The sequence below is a fragment of the Carassius auratus genome, chromosome 10, assembly GCF_003368295.1.
Source record: "Carassius auratus strain Wakin chromosome 10, ASM336829v1, whole genome shotgun sequence".
NCBI classification, from domain to species: Eukaryota; Metazoa; Chordata; class Actinopteri; order Cypriniformes; family Cyprinidae; genus Carassius; species Carassius auratus.
The window spans coordinates 2,967,065-2,981,877 of record NC_039252.1 but is presented as its reverse complement, the minus strand read 5'-3'; the positions used below and the strand labels follow the sequence as shown (position 1 = coordinate 2,981,877).

The 14,813-nt window shown below is 38.2% G+C and overlaps 1 protein-coding gene across 3 annotated transcripts in view; it reads left to right on the top strand.

The window, feature by feature from the left end:
* Positions 1 to 14,574, top strand: part of LOC113109560 (CDC42 small effector protein 2) — a 28,783-nt gene extending 14,209 nt beyond the window's left edge. For all 3 annotated transcript variants that reach the window (XM_026273187.1, XM_026273190.1, XM_026273189.1), the window contains exons 2-5: positions 3,200 to 3,459; positions 8,813 to 8,914; positions 10,367 to 10,486; positions 11,714 to 14,574. In XM_026273187.1, coding sequence (XP_026128972.1) covers positions 3,406 to 3,459; positions 8,813 to 8,914; positions 10,367 to 10,468 — 258 coding nt within the window. In that variant the 5' untranslated portion in view covers positions 3,200 to 3,405 and the 3' untranslated portion in view covers positions 10,469 to 10,486; positions 11,714 to 14,574. The remainder of the gene's footprint in view (positions 1 to 3,199; positions 3,460 to 8,812; positions 8,915 to 10,366; positions 10,487 to 11,713) is intronic.
* Positions 14,575 to 14,813: the final 239 nt, after the last annotated feature.

Here is a 14,813-nt window from a genome sequence, read left to right as displayed (position 1 = left end):
TTAGTGTTTCATTACGTAACACTTGAGTTCTGAACAAAATATTGCTATTAATATTACGTAATAGACACTTCAGTCTCTAAATTCTGATTGAACGAGCTATTATTAAACCTGGTGTAAAATATCTGCGTAAATAACTCATAGCAGTCCTATAAAACCACTGTGTAGTAGTCCAGATCTCTCGCGTGTGTCATTGCGTGGCAGATACCCTGGGAACAGGTCTTGGGTGTATTGTGAAGGGTCTTCTTCTGACCCCTCACACAGAGGCCTTTCTTGCACTGACAGTCTCTTTCAATGGGTCTGCGGCTCTCACTAATGGAGGGATTTCTGTGTGTCTTCCTGCCCGGGAACATGGGATTCTTCCCTAGAAAAATGGAGATGAGCTTGCTGTAGTTCCTAATAATGTGAACCGTCCTTAAGAATTACAGTTCTTAACTTTCTTGGCTGCTTGGTTGAGCTCAAAGTCTCTTTTTCCTAAGAAAGAGACAATCAGAATTGGACTTAACTGTTTATTTCGAGATAATCTACAATCAGAAGTTGACTAAATCAACTATGCATTAACCTTGGCATGCATACATGTTTAAAATGTAATCATCTTCTTCCGAGACCCATGCGTTTATGTTGTGCTATATTTCTAGTTTGTCTTTTGAGGTGCTTCCTCCAGTCACAGCATGTGGCGGATAGAGCTCCGTCTGAAATGATCTCATATCCTGTCACCGTTTAGATCTTGACTTGATGAATCCAGGATGAATAGAGACTGTGGAGAAGCTAGACACTGTGACATCAAGAAAGCATCAAGGCGTATTGAAATGCACAGATAATTTTAGCAGCGGAAGACTCTGCACAGAGAGCAGCTCTGTTCCCGGGTTCATTTCCATAGACATGTGGCTCATGGATTTGAGCACAGGATGCACCAGCATGTGTCCACCAGCTTGCCCACAATCATATTATTCATATGCACATGTTCAGTGAAAAGTATCAAGCATGCATTACCAGCATTTTAGTGTTCTGTCCTAATAACTCATTTTTACATCAAAAGTGGCATACAGATTTAGGGCCCTATTTTAACGATCTAAGCGCCAAGTGTAAATCGCACAGCCAGGTGCACTCAGTGTTTGTCCAAATCCAGGCGCATGGTCTAAATGGGTTGTCCCTATTCTCTTAATGAGTAATGGGTGTTTTTTGGGCTTAACATGCAATAAACCAATCAGAGTCTCATTTTCCATTCCCTTTAAGAGCCAGTTGCACTTGTGCCATGACATAAATATATATATATATTTAATTAGCCTACAAAAATATCTTAGGTATTGCAATCCTATAATTTGTAATATTTGGCATGTTTGTGTGCTGCTGTGCGTCCCTGTGTTTAATAAGCAGCATGTACGCTCTTTAAATAACAAAGAAAAAACATTGCGCCAGACTTTAGACCAGGGTTGAGTTGGTCTATGGCGCAGTCTATTTTCAGCTCCTTAAAATAGCATTACACCAGCAATGCGCCTGAACACACCTCTTTTTTAGACCAGCACGCCTATGGGCGCACAAATGGGCACAAATGCATTTGCTAATTAAACGACGTGGTGCAGGACGACCTCATATATTTGAGTCGATTGGTTTGAGGCTGTTGGTCTTAAGAGTTCTTCACGGTCCAGTAAAAAAAACATGTATTCTTTGTTTTTCAAAATGAATATTTAAGGAATAGTTTATCCAAAAAAGAAAATTCTGTCATCATTTACTCACCCTCACTTGACGGTAGCCATTGACTTCAATAGTAAAACATTATGTAAGTCAATGGCTACCATCAACTTGTTTGGGGTATCTCTTCATTGTTCGAAATCTCTTCTTTTGTGTTTATCAGAATAATGAAGCTCATCATTATGAACGAGTAAGGTATGACAGAATTAAAATTTTTTGATGATATAATACTTATAAACTAATATTATAATTCTGTTTTCACTGCATTTAATTTCAGCAGATCTGTTGTCTTGACTTGGACAAGCCTTAGTACTTTAGTAACTGAAGAGTTAGGAGCTGATTTTATTTTTTAAGTAGAGTTTCTGACCCTGTGTGTCCCTCGTTGTTGAGCAGTGAACTGTCTGTTAGGACCGGCAGCGCCATACCGCTGTTAACATGGGCTTTAAGGGGGTCATCGGATGCAAAATTCACTTGTACAAGTTGTCTGAATTGAAATGTGTGTTGGAAGTGTGTGTACACAACCACCCTATAATGATACAAATCCAAATATTTTTGAGTGATTGCCTTAATGAAATAAAGCAAGAGGTGTTGATTTGAAAGAATGACAGAACATGGTGCGAGATACTTCACAAAGAGAAGTCTGTTGGATTTAAAAATCACAAGACAATAGATATAGTGTGAACGTGAATAGAAAAGGAACCACCTGTGGTTATTCTGCTTCAGTCCTTCACTAAAATCCCCATCACGTCTGTTGCTTAAGAGTGTCTCGGGGAAGTACAGAAAACTCAATGACAACAATGACATTTAGTTTGAAACGTGATATTCTGACAGTTTGTTTTAAATGATCTTAGTTTCCAAATACTTTTTGAGAGCCATCAGTCTGTCTGTAAACTACTATTTTAAAGATTATCCAGCAACAGAGAACAGCTTTCTTGCCTAAGAGTGTAATTTCAGGCTAATACACATCAATGCTAATTCATTTCGCACTAGCATCACTGAATCATAATTAATGTGTAATTATAGTTTAGTGTATGATGACAAGTATAGCAAGCAAACACTAATTAACTAGCGGACTATCTTTTTATACACAGATGACACATCTAATCCATCCATCTATATATAGCTGGATAGCTTGGCAAAAAAAAATTCTATTGTTTTTGTGTTTGAACCAATGAACACTGAAGTTACTGTATAAATATTGATGTTTAAAATCAGAGCTTTAAATTAAATTGTAACAGAATTTAAAAGTAACGTCAGATCCTGAAGCTGTTATTTTGGGGGAATGTTGGTGAAACGCTATAAACGCCTATCCACAAAAATGTTGGAAATTATATGATCGTGAATGTAAAACATACAGCAGAGCTGGATATATTATTCACCTTTGTTTTGATACAGTGATATAATAATCTCTATTTTGATTTGATTTCAATTACTTGTGCAGTCACATTTGTTCCCCGTGAGGCAAACGCTGGTGTAAATGATCTGACAGCTTTCTTCTTGTGTCCTGCAGGTCTGAGTGTTTGCTAAGTGGACTGAGCCATAAACAGGCTTCCCGTCTGGATCTCTGCCATTGCTCTCTTCCTGCTCTCCTTTCCCTGGATCCTCAGGCTGCAGAACATCTCCATCATCCCCCATCAGACCTTGAGCCCCGTCCAGAAGAGCCAGAGCCCCTCAGGGCCCACGGGCACAGCGGCACTTTAGGACTGTCTGCGAGTCATGAGTGAATTCTGGTTGTGCTTCAACTGCTGTATCGCCGAGCAGCCGCAGCCGGTAAGATTATCATCCCCTCCAGCCTCCAATCCACAGAAACTGGAAAGAAATCTCTTTGTTTTAATCAGTCACCTGCTCATGCCTGTTCCTGTTCTCCTGCTGGGTTCCCAGTTACCGCTTTAATATTCTACATCTGTCTCTCTTTTAGTCTTCTGTTAGACCTCGAGTTAGTCAACGTTGGTTCCACCATAAACATTTGACATTTTTATATTATGTGTCTTTAAGTACTATACATGTACAGTATAAAATTAAGCATTTGCAACAATGCTGTTGTGGCCTGCATACAGTACATGTTGTTCTGCAAAATTCCTGCCAGGTTTACATTTGTTGCGATTGAGGTTGTGATATGGATGACATTTAGATATATATCTGAGATGGAAAAATGCAGTTTTACAAATGCTAGAAACATGGCTTTCTAAGGAAAGATAGCACACCTAGGTTCCTAACTGATGACGAAGAATACTAGAGCTGAGTATCATCATATATCAGCATGTAAAGCATGGAAAGTAATGATCCTAGTACTGAGCCTTGAGGTACTCCATACTGCACTTGTGATAGATATGATACTTCTTTATTCACTGTTACGAACTGATGGCGGTCATATAAGTACGATTTGAACCATGGCCAATGCACTTCCTCTAAAGCTGTTTTTGCTGTTTAGTTTCGGTAGATCATGGTACACAGGGAAGTTAGATTTGCATTTTGAACATGAAACGTTCTCTTTAACAATAATACCTCCCACACTGAATCTGCACTTTCAGATCTCTGTGAAAATCTCAGTTAATTTCAGTGAAATCAGTTAGCAAAATCAAAATACTATAAGTACCAGTAGTAGTGTATGTTTGCATCGTGGTAACAGCACTTATTTTAGCACACATCTGATTTATGCTCATCTATAAGCATGTGTGTTTGATAAGTCTGAAATCCTTGGCTCTGCGTGGATGTGAATAATTTTGCCCTTTTGACCTCTGAGTTTTTGGCTGTCACAACACATTATGTCAAATTTATCTCTGCTCAGTTAATAAGGCTTAAGAGATTTATAATAACAAAATACTTCAGCCCCAACAGGCATACCATGACTTAATTTAACCAAAGAATGATTTACTGATAAGATGGGTGTGAGGAAATCTAGTTTGAGACTGTTTGCCAAGGACAACCTGAGTACATTTTGTGTTCAGGGTTTGCAAATGTTTTGGCATTTAGAATTATTAGATTAATTCAAGACTTAGGTTTGTTTGTTACAGTTGTGCTGTCTGTTATTGGAAGATCTGGACTAGTAAGCAAAAGGTTACATTATGGTAGTAGCCAATATCAGTTGATTTGTTTTCTTGAATACAAAATAATTACAGTGTTGTGTTAGGTAAAGTTACTTTTAAAATAATGCATTACAATATTTTGTTACTCTCTAAAAAATTAACTAATTGCACTACTTGGTTACTTCTTATGGAAAGTAATGCATTACTTGCGTTACTTTTTCTCTTCTGGGCTGGGCTTGATTGTTAGATTTTGACATAAAATGTAAACTGTAAAATCCCTTTCATAACAAAAGTGAAATGAATATGCCTCAGCTAAAGGAAATGTAAATTTAGAAAGCTCAAACAGACCTTTCAGCTGTCCTGCTATTCTGATTGCATTAAGAATAGAATGCAAGAGAAGAAAGTTCAACACTCTTCAGCAATGTTGAGATGTGGGCGTGGCACTCAAAAGTGGAGATTACAGGGGCGGGGTTTATGTGGACTAAATGATTGCAGACATCATTTTCACAGGAAGGCCCAATTATTACATTCTGATTAAACAAGAGATCAAAACTATTTGGAAAATCTAATGTATCCTATACACAGATTAATTTAATTAATCTCATGTTAATCTATAACATGTCACAATAGTTTTAATGCTGACTTAAAAAAAAAAAATTCTTGAATGTCTTACAAGATGAAGTTGAAATTGGTAAAACAACTTTTATGAGTTAAAAGTCATGGAAAAAACATGTTTCCTTGGCTTATTGCTGTAATAAGCATTTTTATTTTTATTTTTTACATGCAATGCAACCTCAGATGACTCTATAATTCAGTATTAGATCAAAAGATCAAAAACAGATTTAGAGAAGAATTAAATGCTTAAACAGACCGAGTCCAACAATTGTATTTGACTCAAATAAAATGTGACCGACTTAATTATGCAGATATTTGATGGAGCCACTCTCTGTATTTCGCTGTTCTGTGAGTCTAGTTGTTTTCTGTGTTCACTTTACACAAATGAATTACAACATTAGTGCAAAAGTTTTCTGCTCAACTTGAGAAGTTGCAATAAGGACAGCTGATCTTCAATCAGTGTGTAATTTAAGAAGATGGGTGCTTATTAAATTAGGTCACACTTTCCCCAGAGCGAAGAGACAAAAGCGTGTCCTAATTATGAGCTGTCACCCGTCCTGTGACGAGTGTTGAAACCTTCATCCCCTGATCAAACAGCACTTCTCACTGCAAACACACAGCCGACGGACTTTACATTAGATACTTTTCCTGAATTGCTATTGAATGAAGTATATGTATATGGTAGAGTATATACTTTTCAGAGTCATTTGGCTTAAAGAAGGTATTTCCGAAAGCTTTCTGCTTTTGGTGCATGTCTGTGAAGTCTTCAAATGCTCCCTAAGTTGGCAGATCACACTTGATGTGTAGTCTTCATTGTATTTATGAGTTAAAAATGTGGCACAAAAAGGGAAGGTGCTTAATCGTTGACCTTTCTCTGCTGTGCGCTTCCTCACAGCTCACTGGCCGTTTGGAGCGGTGCTGGGAAATTGCAGTAATAAGAGGTTTTGTCAATTATATTGATTTCTGCTGACAGATCCTGAGGGCCACACGCTGCGCTCCCAACAACTCACATGATCCCAAACCTATTAGCACAGTGAATACAACCACACACGGATTAACGGGTGATCGAAGACTTGTCACTGGGGCGAGACCTTTTCGATAGGCACACCTTTGTTCCTAAAGAGTTCATATTGGTACCTTAAAGGGATACCCCCATGTCGTTCCAAACCCGTAAAAGATTTGTTCTTCTTCAGAACACAATTTAAGATATTTTGGATGAAATCCGGGAGGCTTGTGACTGTCCCATTGACTGCCAAGTAACTTACACTGTCAAGGTCCAGAAAAATATGAAAGATATCACCAGAATAGTCCATCTGCTCATAATCTCCAAAATGTCACTATGATGATGTGGAGAGAAATGGAAAAGGGGAACGGTTGAATACATATTAGTGCCTAAAAGCTACAAAAATGTACCTTTTGAAAAGGTATCGCCCCAGTGATAGCTTCTGTACCTTTTTTTCTGAGAGTGTGAAAGCCAGGTGTTTCGAGTTTTGAACATGTATAAAAATATAACGAAGGCCACCTGATGTTTTATTTTGAAATATTAAAAATGAGAAATTGTCTCACTGCAAACGTCAAGGTTGTTACAGTGACTTCACATTTTAATTTGGAGTCAAACTGAATGTGCATTTCTTGAGTTATGTCAGATAATATCTTCTGCTAGTTTCTGTCAGTCACTGTAATGATATATTATTTTAATATTCAGTGATGGGCGAGGGAGAAAACTGGCCTACTACTGATAAGAGTTTTATGATTAATAAATCCAGTGTGGCATGTTATAATTGTTTTCCCTATTATTTATTATGAATGTTCTCTAAAAAAAAAAAAATGATTCCATGAGAATATTTAGCTAGCACGAGGAAACTGTGCTTTTCTGTGTATTCCTTTAATGATTTACTTGAGAGCAGCATAAACGTGTGTGGAGTATGTTGATGTTAACCTGGTTTGATGAATGCAGAAGTGGTGAGCTGTGAAAAGCCATCTCCTCTGTCCAAGTCCAGTATGTCACGTCTTGATCCTGAGAAACAGATCAGTGAAGGTTTCGATGATGTCTGGCACATTAAGAGCAATCATTGATCTGTTTAGTGAATGAGCCACAGCCAAGCAAGGCTTCCCCAACTGAGGGGTATTTAAACATACAGTTGTGCGCCTTGCAGAATATGCAAGGTGTTAATCATTTTAACAAAATAAGAGGGATCATGAAAATGACATGTTATTGTTTTTTAAATTCGATCCAATTCAGTTAAAGAAGCTTACACCCCCAGCTCTTAATGCATTGTGTTGCCTTCTCGAGCCTCAGTAAATGTGTTCACCTTTGAAATAGCTGTGTATGAGTCCCTCAGTGTGGAAAGATGGATCTCAAAACCATACAGTTGTTGTTGGAAAGGGGATTTTTCTGAAGAACAGCAGGAAGTTTATCTGTTCAAGACAAACCAGGGACTCGTGAACAACTATCACTAAACAGAAACACAGTCGTGGATCATCCAGGGAACAACACAGACTATTATGATTCAAGGGTGTGTAAACTTTTGAACGGGTCATTTTTCTAAATTCAGTTATAGTTTTGTCTTGTGGATGTTTATATGTAAACATCTGTTAAGTGAAATGGCTTATTCAGGACATTATTAAATAAAGAATAACATGCAATTTTCATCATCCCTCTTATTTTGTTGAACATTTTGCATATTCTGCAAGGGGCATGTACGCTTATGAGCACAACCGTACCCCCGTATAATTATTTAATTTTAATGTATTTAATTTACAGTGTGCATTTATGAGGTTGATGTGAGGTCATGTGGTAAATATGAAGCACACTTTTGAAAGATGTTTCAATGAATGCTGCTGTTTAATTTAAGCAGTAAACCACATAGTATTGCTTCGGCGTGGCGTATGATGGATTTATGAAGTGCCTCAGCTGGGTTTGAGCTTTTTTAGTCTTCACTCATTTTCTATTTCATTTTCATTTTTTTTTGTAATGGATTAGTTTATGGATTAAACATATTGATACTTTTTTTTAAGAATAGGGCTGAAAGTGATGTGCTCAAACCAAGGCCTTGATACTGATGGCATAGTACTGGTTTCTTAAAGATTTCTAACAAAATTGTATAGGTTTCTGTCGCTCCATTGAAAGTCCAGGTAACCAAAACTTTCAAGACATTATAAACACAATTCATAAATATTTTAAGACTTTATTCCAATTCTTCTGAAGAGATTTAACTTTATTTGATGGTAGAAAATGCTTGTTTGATGCTTAAAATGAAACCAATGAGGTTCTGGTGGAATGAACTTTCATTGGAAGGTCAGAAATCTCGAAGGCGTCTTTATTTGTGTTTCAAAGATGAACGAAAGTCATGGAACGACATGATAACAGTTTTTATTTTTGTGTAAACTAACTCTTTAATGTAAAGTTATAAAGGTTAAAGGAACACTGCTGCTGAAACATGTTTAGATATGTATTCATCTGTTTGTTTCTTACTCTGCAGAAGAGGCGGAGACGTATAGATCGGAGTATGATCGGCGAACCGACTAATTTTGTCCACACGGCCCACGTAGGCTCTGGAGATATCTTCAGTGGCATGAACTCTGTGAGTACAACTAATGTTCAGTAGGATTGGGAATCGAAAACCAATTCCAGTTCCAGAATCGGATACATAAGGTCATGAATTGTGATTTGAAATGAGATTCATTCAAGAGATTCATTCAAAAACACTGATTCATCCAGTAATGAAACGTGTAAATCTTGTGTGAGTCATTGAATCGTTCCATTCATTAATTTACTTTAGTCGTCTAATATTTCTTCTAGTATAGAACTACAACCTCCATTAAAAACACAAAAAAGGCTAAATGCATCCAGAACGTGCCGCTCTATTCTGCACACGAACAGCTCTAAATCAAATCCAGTTTTTATGTAGCCTGCTGATTTTTGTTCATAGTGTTCAACAGCAATTAAATGTTTTGCAAAAAGAGACACAGAATAAATAGGTTCGATATCTAAATGTTTGACTTAATTTTTAACCACAAAAATGAAAATCAGAATCGGACTTGATCAAATTCAAACGATTAATGTTCCCTCATCCCATTGGTTTCACACCATTTGGTTACTCATTTGGTTACAGTTCTGCAGACAAGTCTCTAAACTATCCAGGCTTTAACCCACGTTATGCCCTAGTATTAGAGATAGGTTTAGTGCAGCTTTGGTTCTATAAAACACAGAATAAGCTCAGAAGAATCAAAGAAAGTAAGAGAAAGTAGTCCATACGACTCTTCTGAAGCCATGTGCCAGGGGTATTTGATTTGATAATGTGACTCCTCCTCCACTGAGTGACAAAAGACACTGGTTTTCAGCGTGAATGCTGTGACAGAACACACAAAACACATCTGAAACGAGAAAGGGCTTGTGATTAACTGCACAAAGAGATTAGACAAGAAATCTGAGGCATATTTACAGACCGTGGAAAGCTACAGAAAAGAGATCCAGTTTCAGACACACATGGACTCCAGGCAGCGAAACATGGATTTGCAGTTAACATTTTGTGTTAATATTTTGAATTTTGCAGTAAAATCATAGCACCATACCCTGTATTTTTTATAGTTATGTCGTATAGACACCTCATCAGTGAAAGATTTCACGTTTTTGGGGCTGGATGATAAGACGATACAGTATATAACACTGATTCAAGTGATCACCCAGATTTTAAACCAACCTATTTTATATTTTCAAAATGCGTTCACGGGAAAATTTGCTTTATGTAGTTATATATCTCCCTGGTGTCCACATGGTGCTCATATAAATGTCAGGAAACACGACTCTTGGCTGCGTATCAATATCAATGCACCACTGGATCTTTAGTAAGTTGTAAGGAACAATATATCAAGCCCGACAACCTTTAGTTGAAGCTGATTATAGTTTGTTTTACTGGTGTTATTAAATGCAGGCGTGCATCAGCTCAGTCCGGCTGAGGCCTGTGTTCTGGAGGGAGAGTGACGATACATTTCAAACTCAATTTGGGTTGATTTTGTTTTAATCCTATGTCCAGGTGAACTCCGTTCAGAACCAAATGCAGTCTAAAGGAGGCTATGGAGGAGAGGCCATGTCTGTTAATGTACAGATGCAGCTGGTGGACACAAAAGCAGGATAATGCGTGTTGTTGGAAGGGGTGAGTAAACCACTCTTTAATTTGCATGAAATACCTGCTGCAATGTGATGCAATACTTGTGTGGTTTAGTGCTTAAGATCTGAGCTGAAATCTAAAAGCTTGTAGGTTCAAACCCTGATGAGCTATGGTACAGTCATCACCTTAAGACACTTGGGCTCCACTTTCTGTGTTAACTTCTAAATGCATTAATGTCCATTGTTTTGAAACATTTGTTTTTTTAATGGGTTTTTGGTTAACTGCCTGAAAAAATATACCTTTTCAAGATATTTTCATGTTTAATACCCCACTAGTTAAGCTCGACAGAAATTAATGACTCATTCACCGAAGACTTTCATTCAGTTAAGATCAGTGGAAAATCTGAGTACAATCAGGTCATACATTCTCACAAATATAAATCATTTTACAAAAGAACAACCCAACTGTTCAGATTCTCAATCCTAACATCATTGTAAAATCAAACATATATAATCATCTTTTTGAATGGTAAACCACAAACCACTGGCTCCATTGCCACTAGGTGGCGCTTTTGGAGCAGCAAAAATAAAGTGAAAGTGAAGTTACATTCAGCCAAGTATGGTGACCCATACTCAGAATTTGTGCTCTGCATTTAACCCATCCGAAATGCACACACACAGAGCAGTGAACACACACACACACTGTGAACACACACCCGGAGCAGTGGGCAGCCATTTATGCTGCGGCGCCCGGGGAGCAGTTGGGGGTTCGATGCCTTGCTCAAGGGCACCTAAATCGTGGTATTGAAGGTGGAGAGAGAGCGGTTCATGCACTCCCCCCACCCACAATTCCATCCGGCCCGAGACTAGAACCCACAACCCTTCGATTGGGAGTCCAACCCTCTAACCATTAGGCCACGACTTCCCCTTGGAAGAATAATGCTCCCCTGTAACACTGTACTCAAAGCAACACTGCGCTCACAAACTCTGCATAATGAAATGGAAATGAACTTGAAAATTTTGTGAAGACAGTCGGTTTCCTTCAGATATACACTAATATAAAACACAAGCGCTGCGTTGTGATTTTGAAACACTGCTCATGTCGAAGCCTTTTGGAAAATCTATTTGTGGCTTCAGAGTTTGTCACAGGAAAACTCAGCACGCTCCTGCAAGCTATTCGAATCTTAAATGTTCGCTCTTGTGGATTGAAATACTGCTTTCAGCTGTGGTCATCCTCTCTGCATGAAGCTAATCAGTCTGATATTTTCTGCAGGGTCTCGTGATGAGCTTCTTCTGCTCTCTGGTTCCCCTCCAGCAGCTCTCCACGTGCCCCGGTGGCCACTTCTCACCTCAATCTTCTCCAGCAAACACACGGACAGCTGTGTGCTCCCCGGGGAAGAGGCAGGACCCCACAGTGCTCCAGTGTTGTTCCCGTCACTGCTTCATCGCATGCCCCTCCAGCCTAGAAGTGTGTGCCTGCTTTCTTCTGTGGTGTGCTGTCAACTGTTGCTTTTCATCGCGCACATCTGTGGGTCTGGAGCCCATGCGAACAGTCGTTTTGGGTTGGTTCTCTTTTGTTCGCTCGTGAAAACTGAAGCTTTTATTTTTGGTTCAGTGATCAGCTCGGACGGACCACAGTGTTTGTCTGAGAAAGTGGCTGCTTTCAGTCATGCGCTGCCAGACTGCTCAGTGCAATGCAAGGACTTTGTGTTTAAACATGAGCACAGCTAATGACATTTTTAAGGAAATGTGATTGTTACTTTGCCATCTCAGTGTTTCAGTTTGCATCTTCTGTTTTCATTGTAATGAATCACTGATGTTGAAAGGCATGAGTGGTGTTTGTCCTTCTGCTGTCTGCTGTGTCAGTGTACGTCCGAAACTATGTACAGAATAAAATGTATAAAATGATTTTGATTAGTTCTAGTGCTCGGTATCGTTGTAGCTGCGATTACAGGGGCATTTCATTAAATAAGAGTAATGAGAACTGTAGGTAACTTGGCCACAAAACAGCGCCACCTATTGGCCATCGATGACTGGACTCACAGTAAGATCCTATTTCTGTTCAAATATGGAGCTCCTAAGGGGACATAGTCTTGGAAAGAATAAGATAGGATGAAAAAATGATCTCATTTGCAAGCAAAGTTTTTGCATTCCCCTAAAAAACTTTGAATGCACTGAATGCACAACTTGAAATAATATGAGATTGAAGAAAAAAACTTTATTTCAGTGTTTTTTTTTTGGGGGGGGGGGGGGGGTGCAATGCTTTTGCACGCAAATGCAAAAGATTATTGGGAGAGTACAAATGTTTTGTAAATGACTCAAACTGTTTTGGGGGAATGCAGTACTTTTTACGAGTGAATGTAAATTTTCTTCGGTGAATGCAACAGTATTGAGAGTATTTGTCCCTCTCATGACCATGTTCCCTCAGGGGCTCCTTATTAAAAGACACACCGCAGCTGACATGTACTGCTCGCTTGTAGAGCTGTCCGCTTGATCCAGCCAAAATATTATGGAAATATAAAATAGGCTACGGCTGTAGTCTTATTCTGTATAGACGTTTGTCTTTTTTACAGATTTACATTCTCTCAAAAATGTGGTGTTGAATCTCATGAAACCTGTCAAGAACAAGAAGAAAAAGCTCAATATTTTGCATAAATTTTTAGGACCATTAATATTATTGCATAATGATGTTATTTTTATAATTTAATAGCCTCCACACACTTATATCTATAAAAAATATCTTAATAAAATAGCAATATAATAAATGATTACGTATTATAATATTAGTTACTGTATATATACTTTTTATTTTTATGCATGCTTAAGCACAATTTAGTATTTTGATTCAAATCAGATCTATGTAATTTTGGGGCAGGTGAGCTTGGCCTGGACATGTTTTTGTGAGATTCCTCTCTTGATTGTTTTCAGGATTAATCAGACAGTTGAATTAGATGTTCTGCTCATTGCAGTGGATTGGTTCAGCCGGCTGTGTGTTATTATACAGTCTACGCTCCTATTCTTCACTCAGGACAAGATGAAAAAGCCTACAGTCTTCTGAAACCTCTTTAAATCTGTATTGCCAATGCTATGATCAAGTGCAATTCTTAAATGGTATTTAAATTACAATTACCACCTTTTTATTATTTTCCAGGATTGTCACACAAACAGTTTAAACTGTATATTTGTGTATATCAGTTCCCTTCATTTCCGACCCAGTGTGGTGAAGTTTATAAATTATCGTAAAGGGTAAAATCCTTTTAGCTGCTTGGTATTTTTTGTGCTGTTTTAATAAGGCCTGCTGTGTCATATAGTGAATATTTGCCAGAAGAAAATGTATAATCTTCAAATATTGACTTTGAGAGAGTCAAAAGATGCAAGTAAATTCCTGTGAATGCTAACTGTATTTGTGCATGGATCCCTGTTAACTCTAATCTTTTCTCTAAGTGCAAGTGTTAAATTATTTCCCCCGTTTAGCTCCTGCTGTGTTTTGTTCTTTGTTTTGCTGGCATGTGATCAGAGATCTCTGCCAGTGCATTTTTTAGATGGATGTAGAAATCAAATCAGAAGGTATGCAAATGTGAGCCGCATCACATGACCCAGTGTTTTAACATTTGCTGCACCTCTGTCTCAAATTGACTGTAAGTCTGCTTGGTTTCGCTCATTTAAAGGGACAGTTCACACTTCATTTACTCTCCCAAACCTGTATACGTTTCTTCTTTTGTGTTCAGCAGAAGGACGAAACAACAACAAGCGAATGATGACAGAATTTTCAGTTTTTTAGGTGAACTGTCCCTTTAAGACTTGTTCATGAAAGAAAAGCATAAGTGAATTTCTGATGTTCATGTCGTGTGCTGGATTGAAATCAGAGCAGATATGTGACGTTGTGATGATGAGGGCATTCAGAAGCCTATCTTGGTGTTTTGATTTTAATTTGAATGCAATTTGATGTAATGTGTGGCCAAAGTGTTGTCCACCAGCCTGCAGTACGTGACAATAAGCCTGGTTTAGTTTGACTGCGGATGGAGTTCAGCATCAGGGAAACACTCATTTCTTTGGCACCCATGATATTTTACATTGTGTCAGCTGGTCGATTACCCAGATGTGTTCTGTCGAAATAAATATTTTTTACATGTATTATTGCTTGAGTGAACTTTTTCTGATTTTTACAAACTATAAGAGAAGTGTTTTTAGACTTGGTCAGGATTCAGTGGCGATTAGTTTAAACTGCTCGGAGGCCAAGCCGAGGAGAGATACTGAACTCATGACAAACATAGCAGTGTAGATGACATTAGTCTGTGTGTTTACAGCAGAACAAGCTCAATGCTCACCAGCAGACTGTCATTTCACACAGTTACCTCCTTCTTTATTCTGCA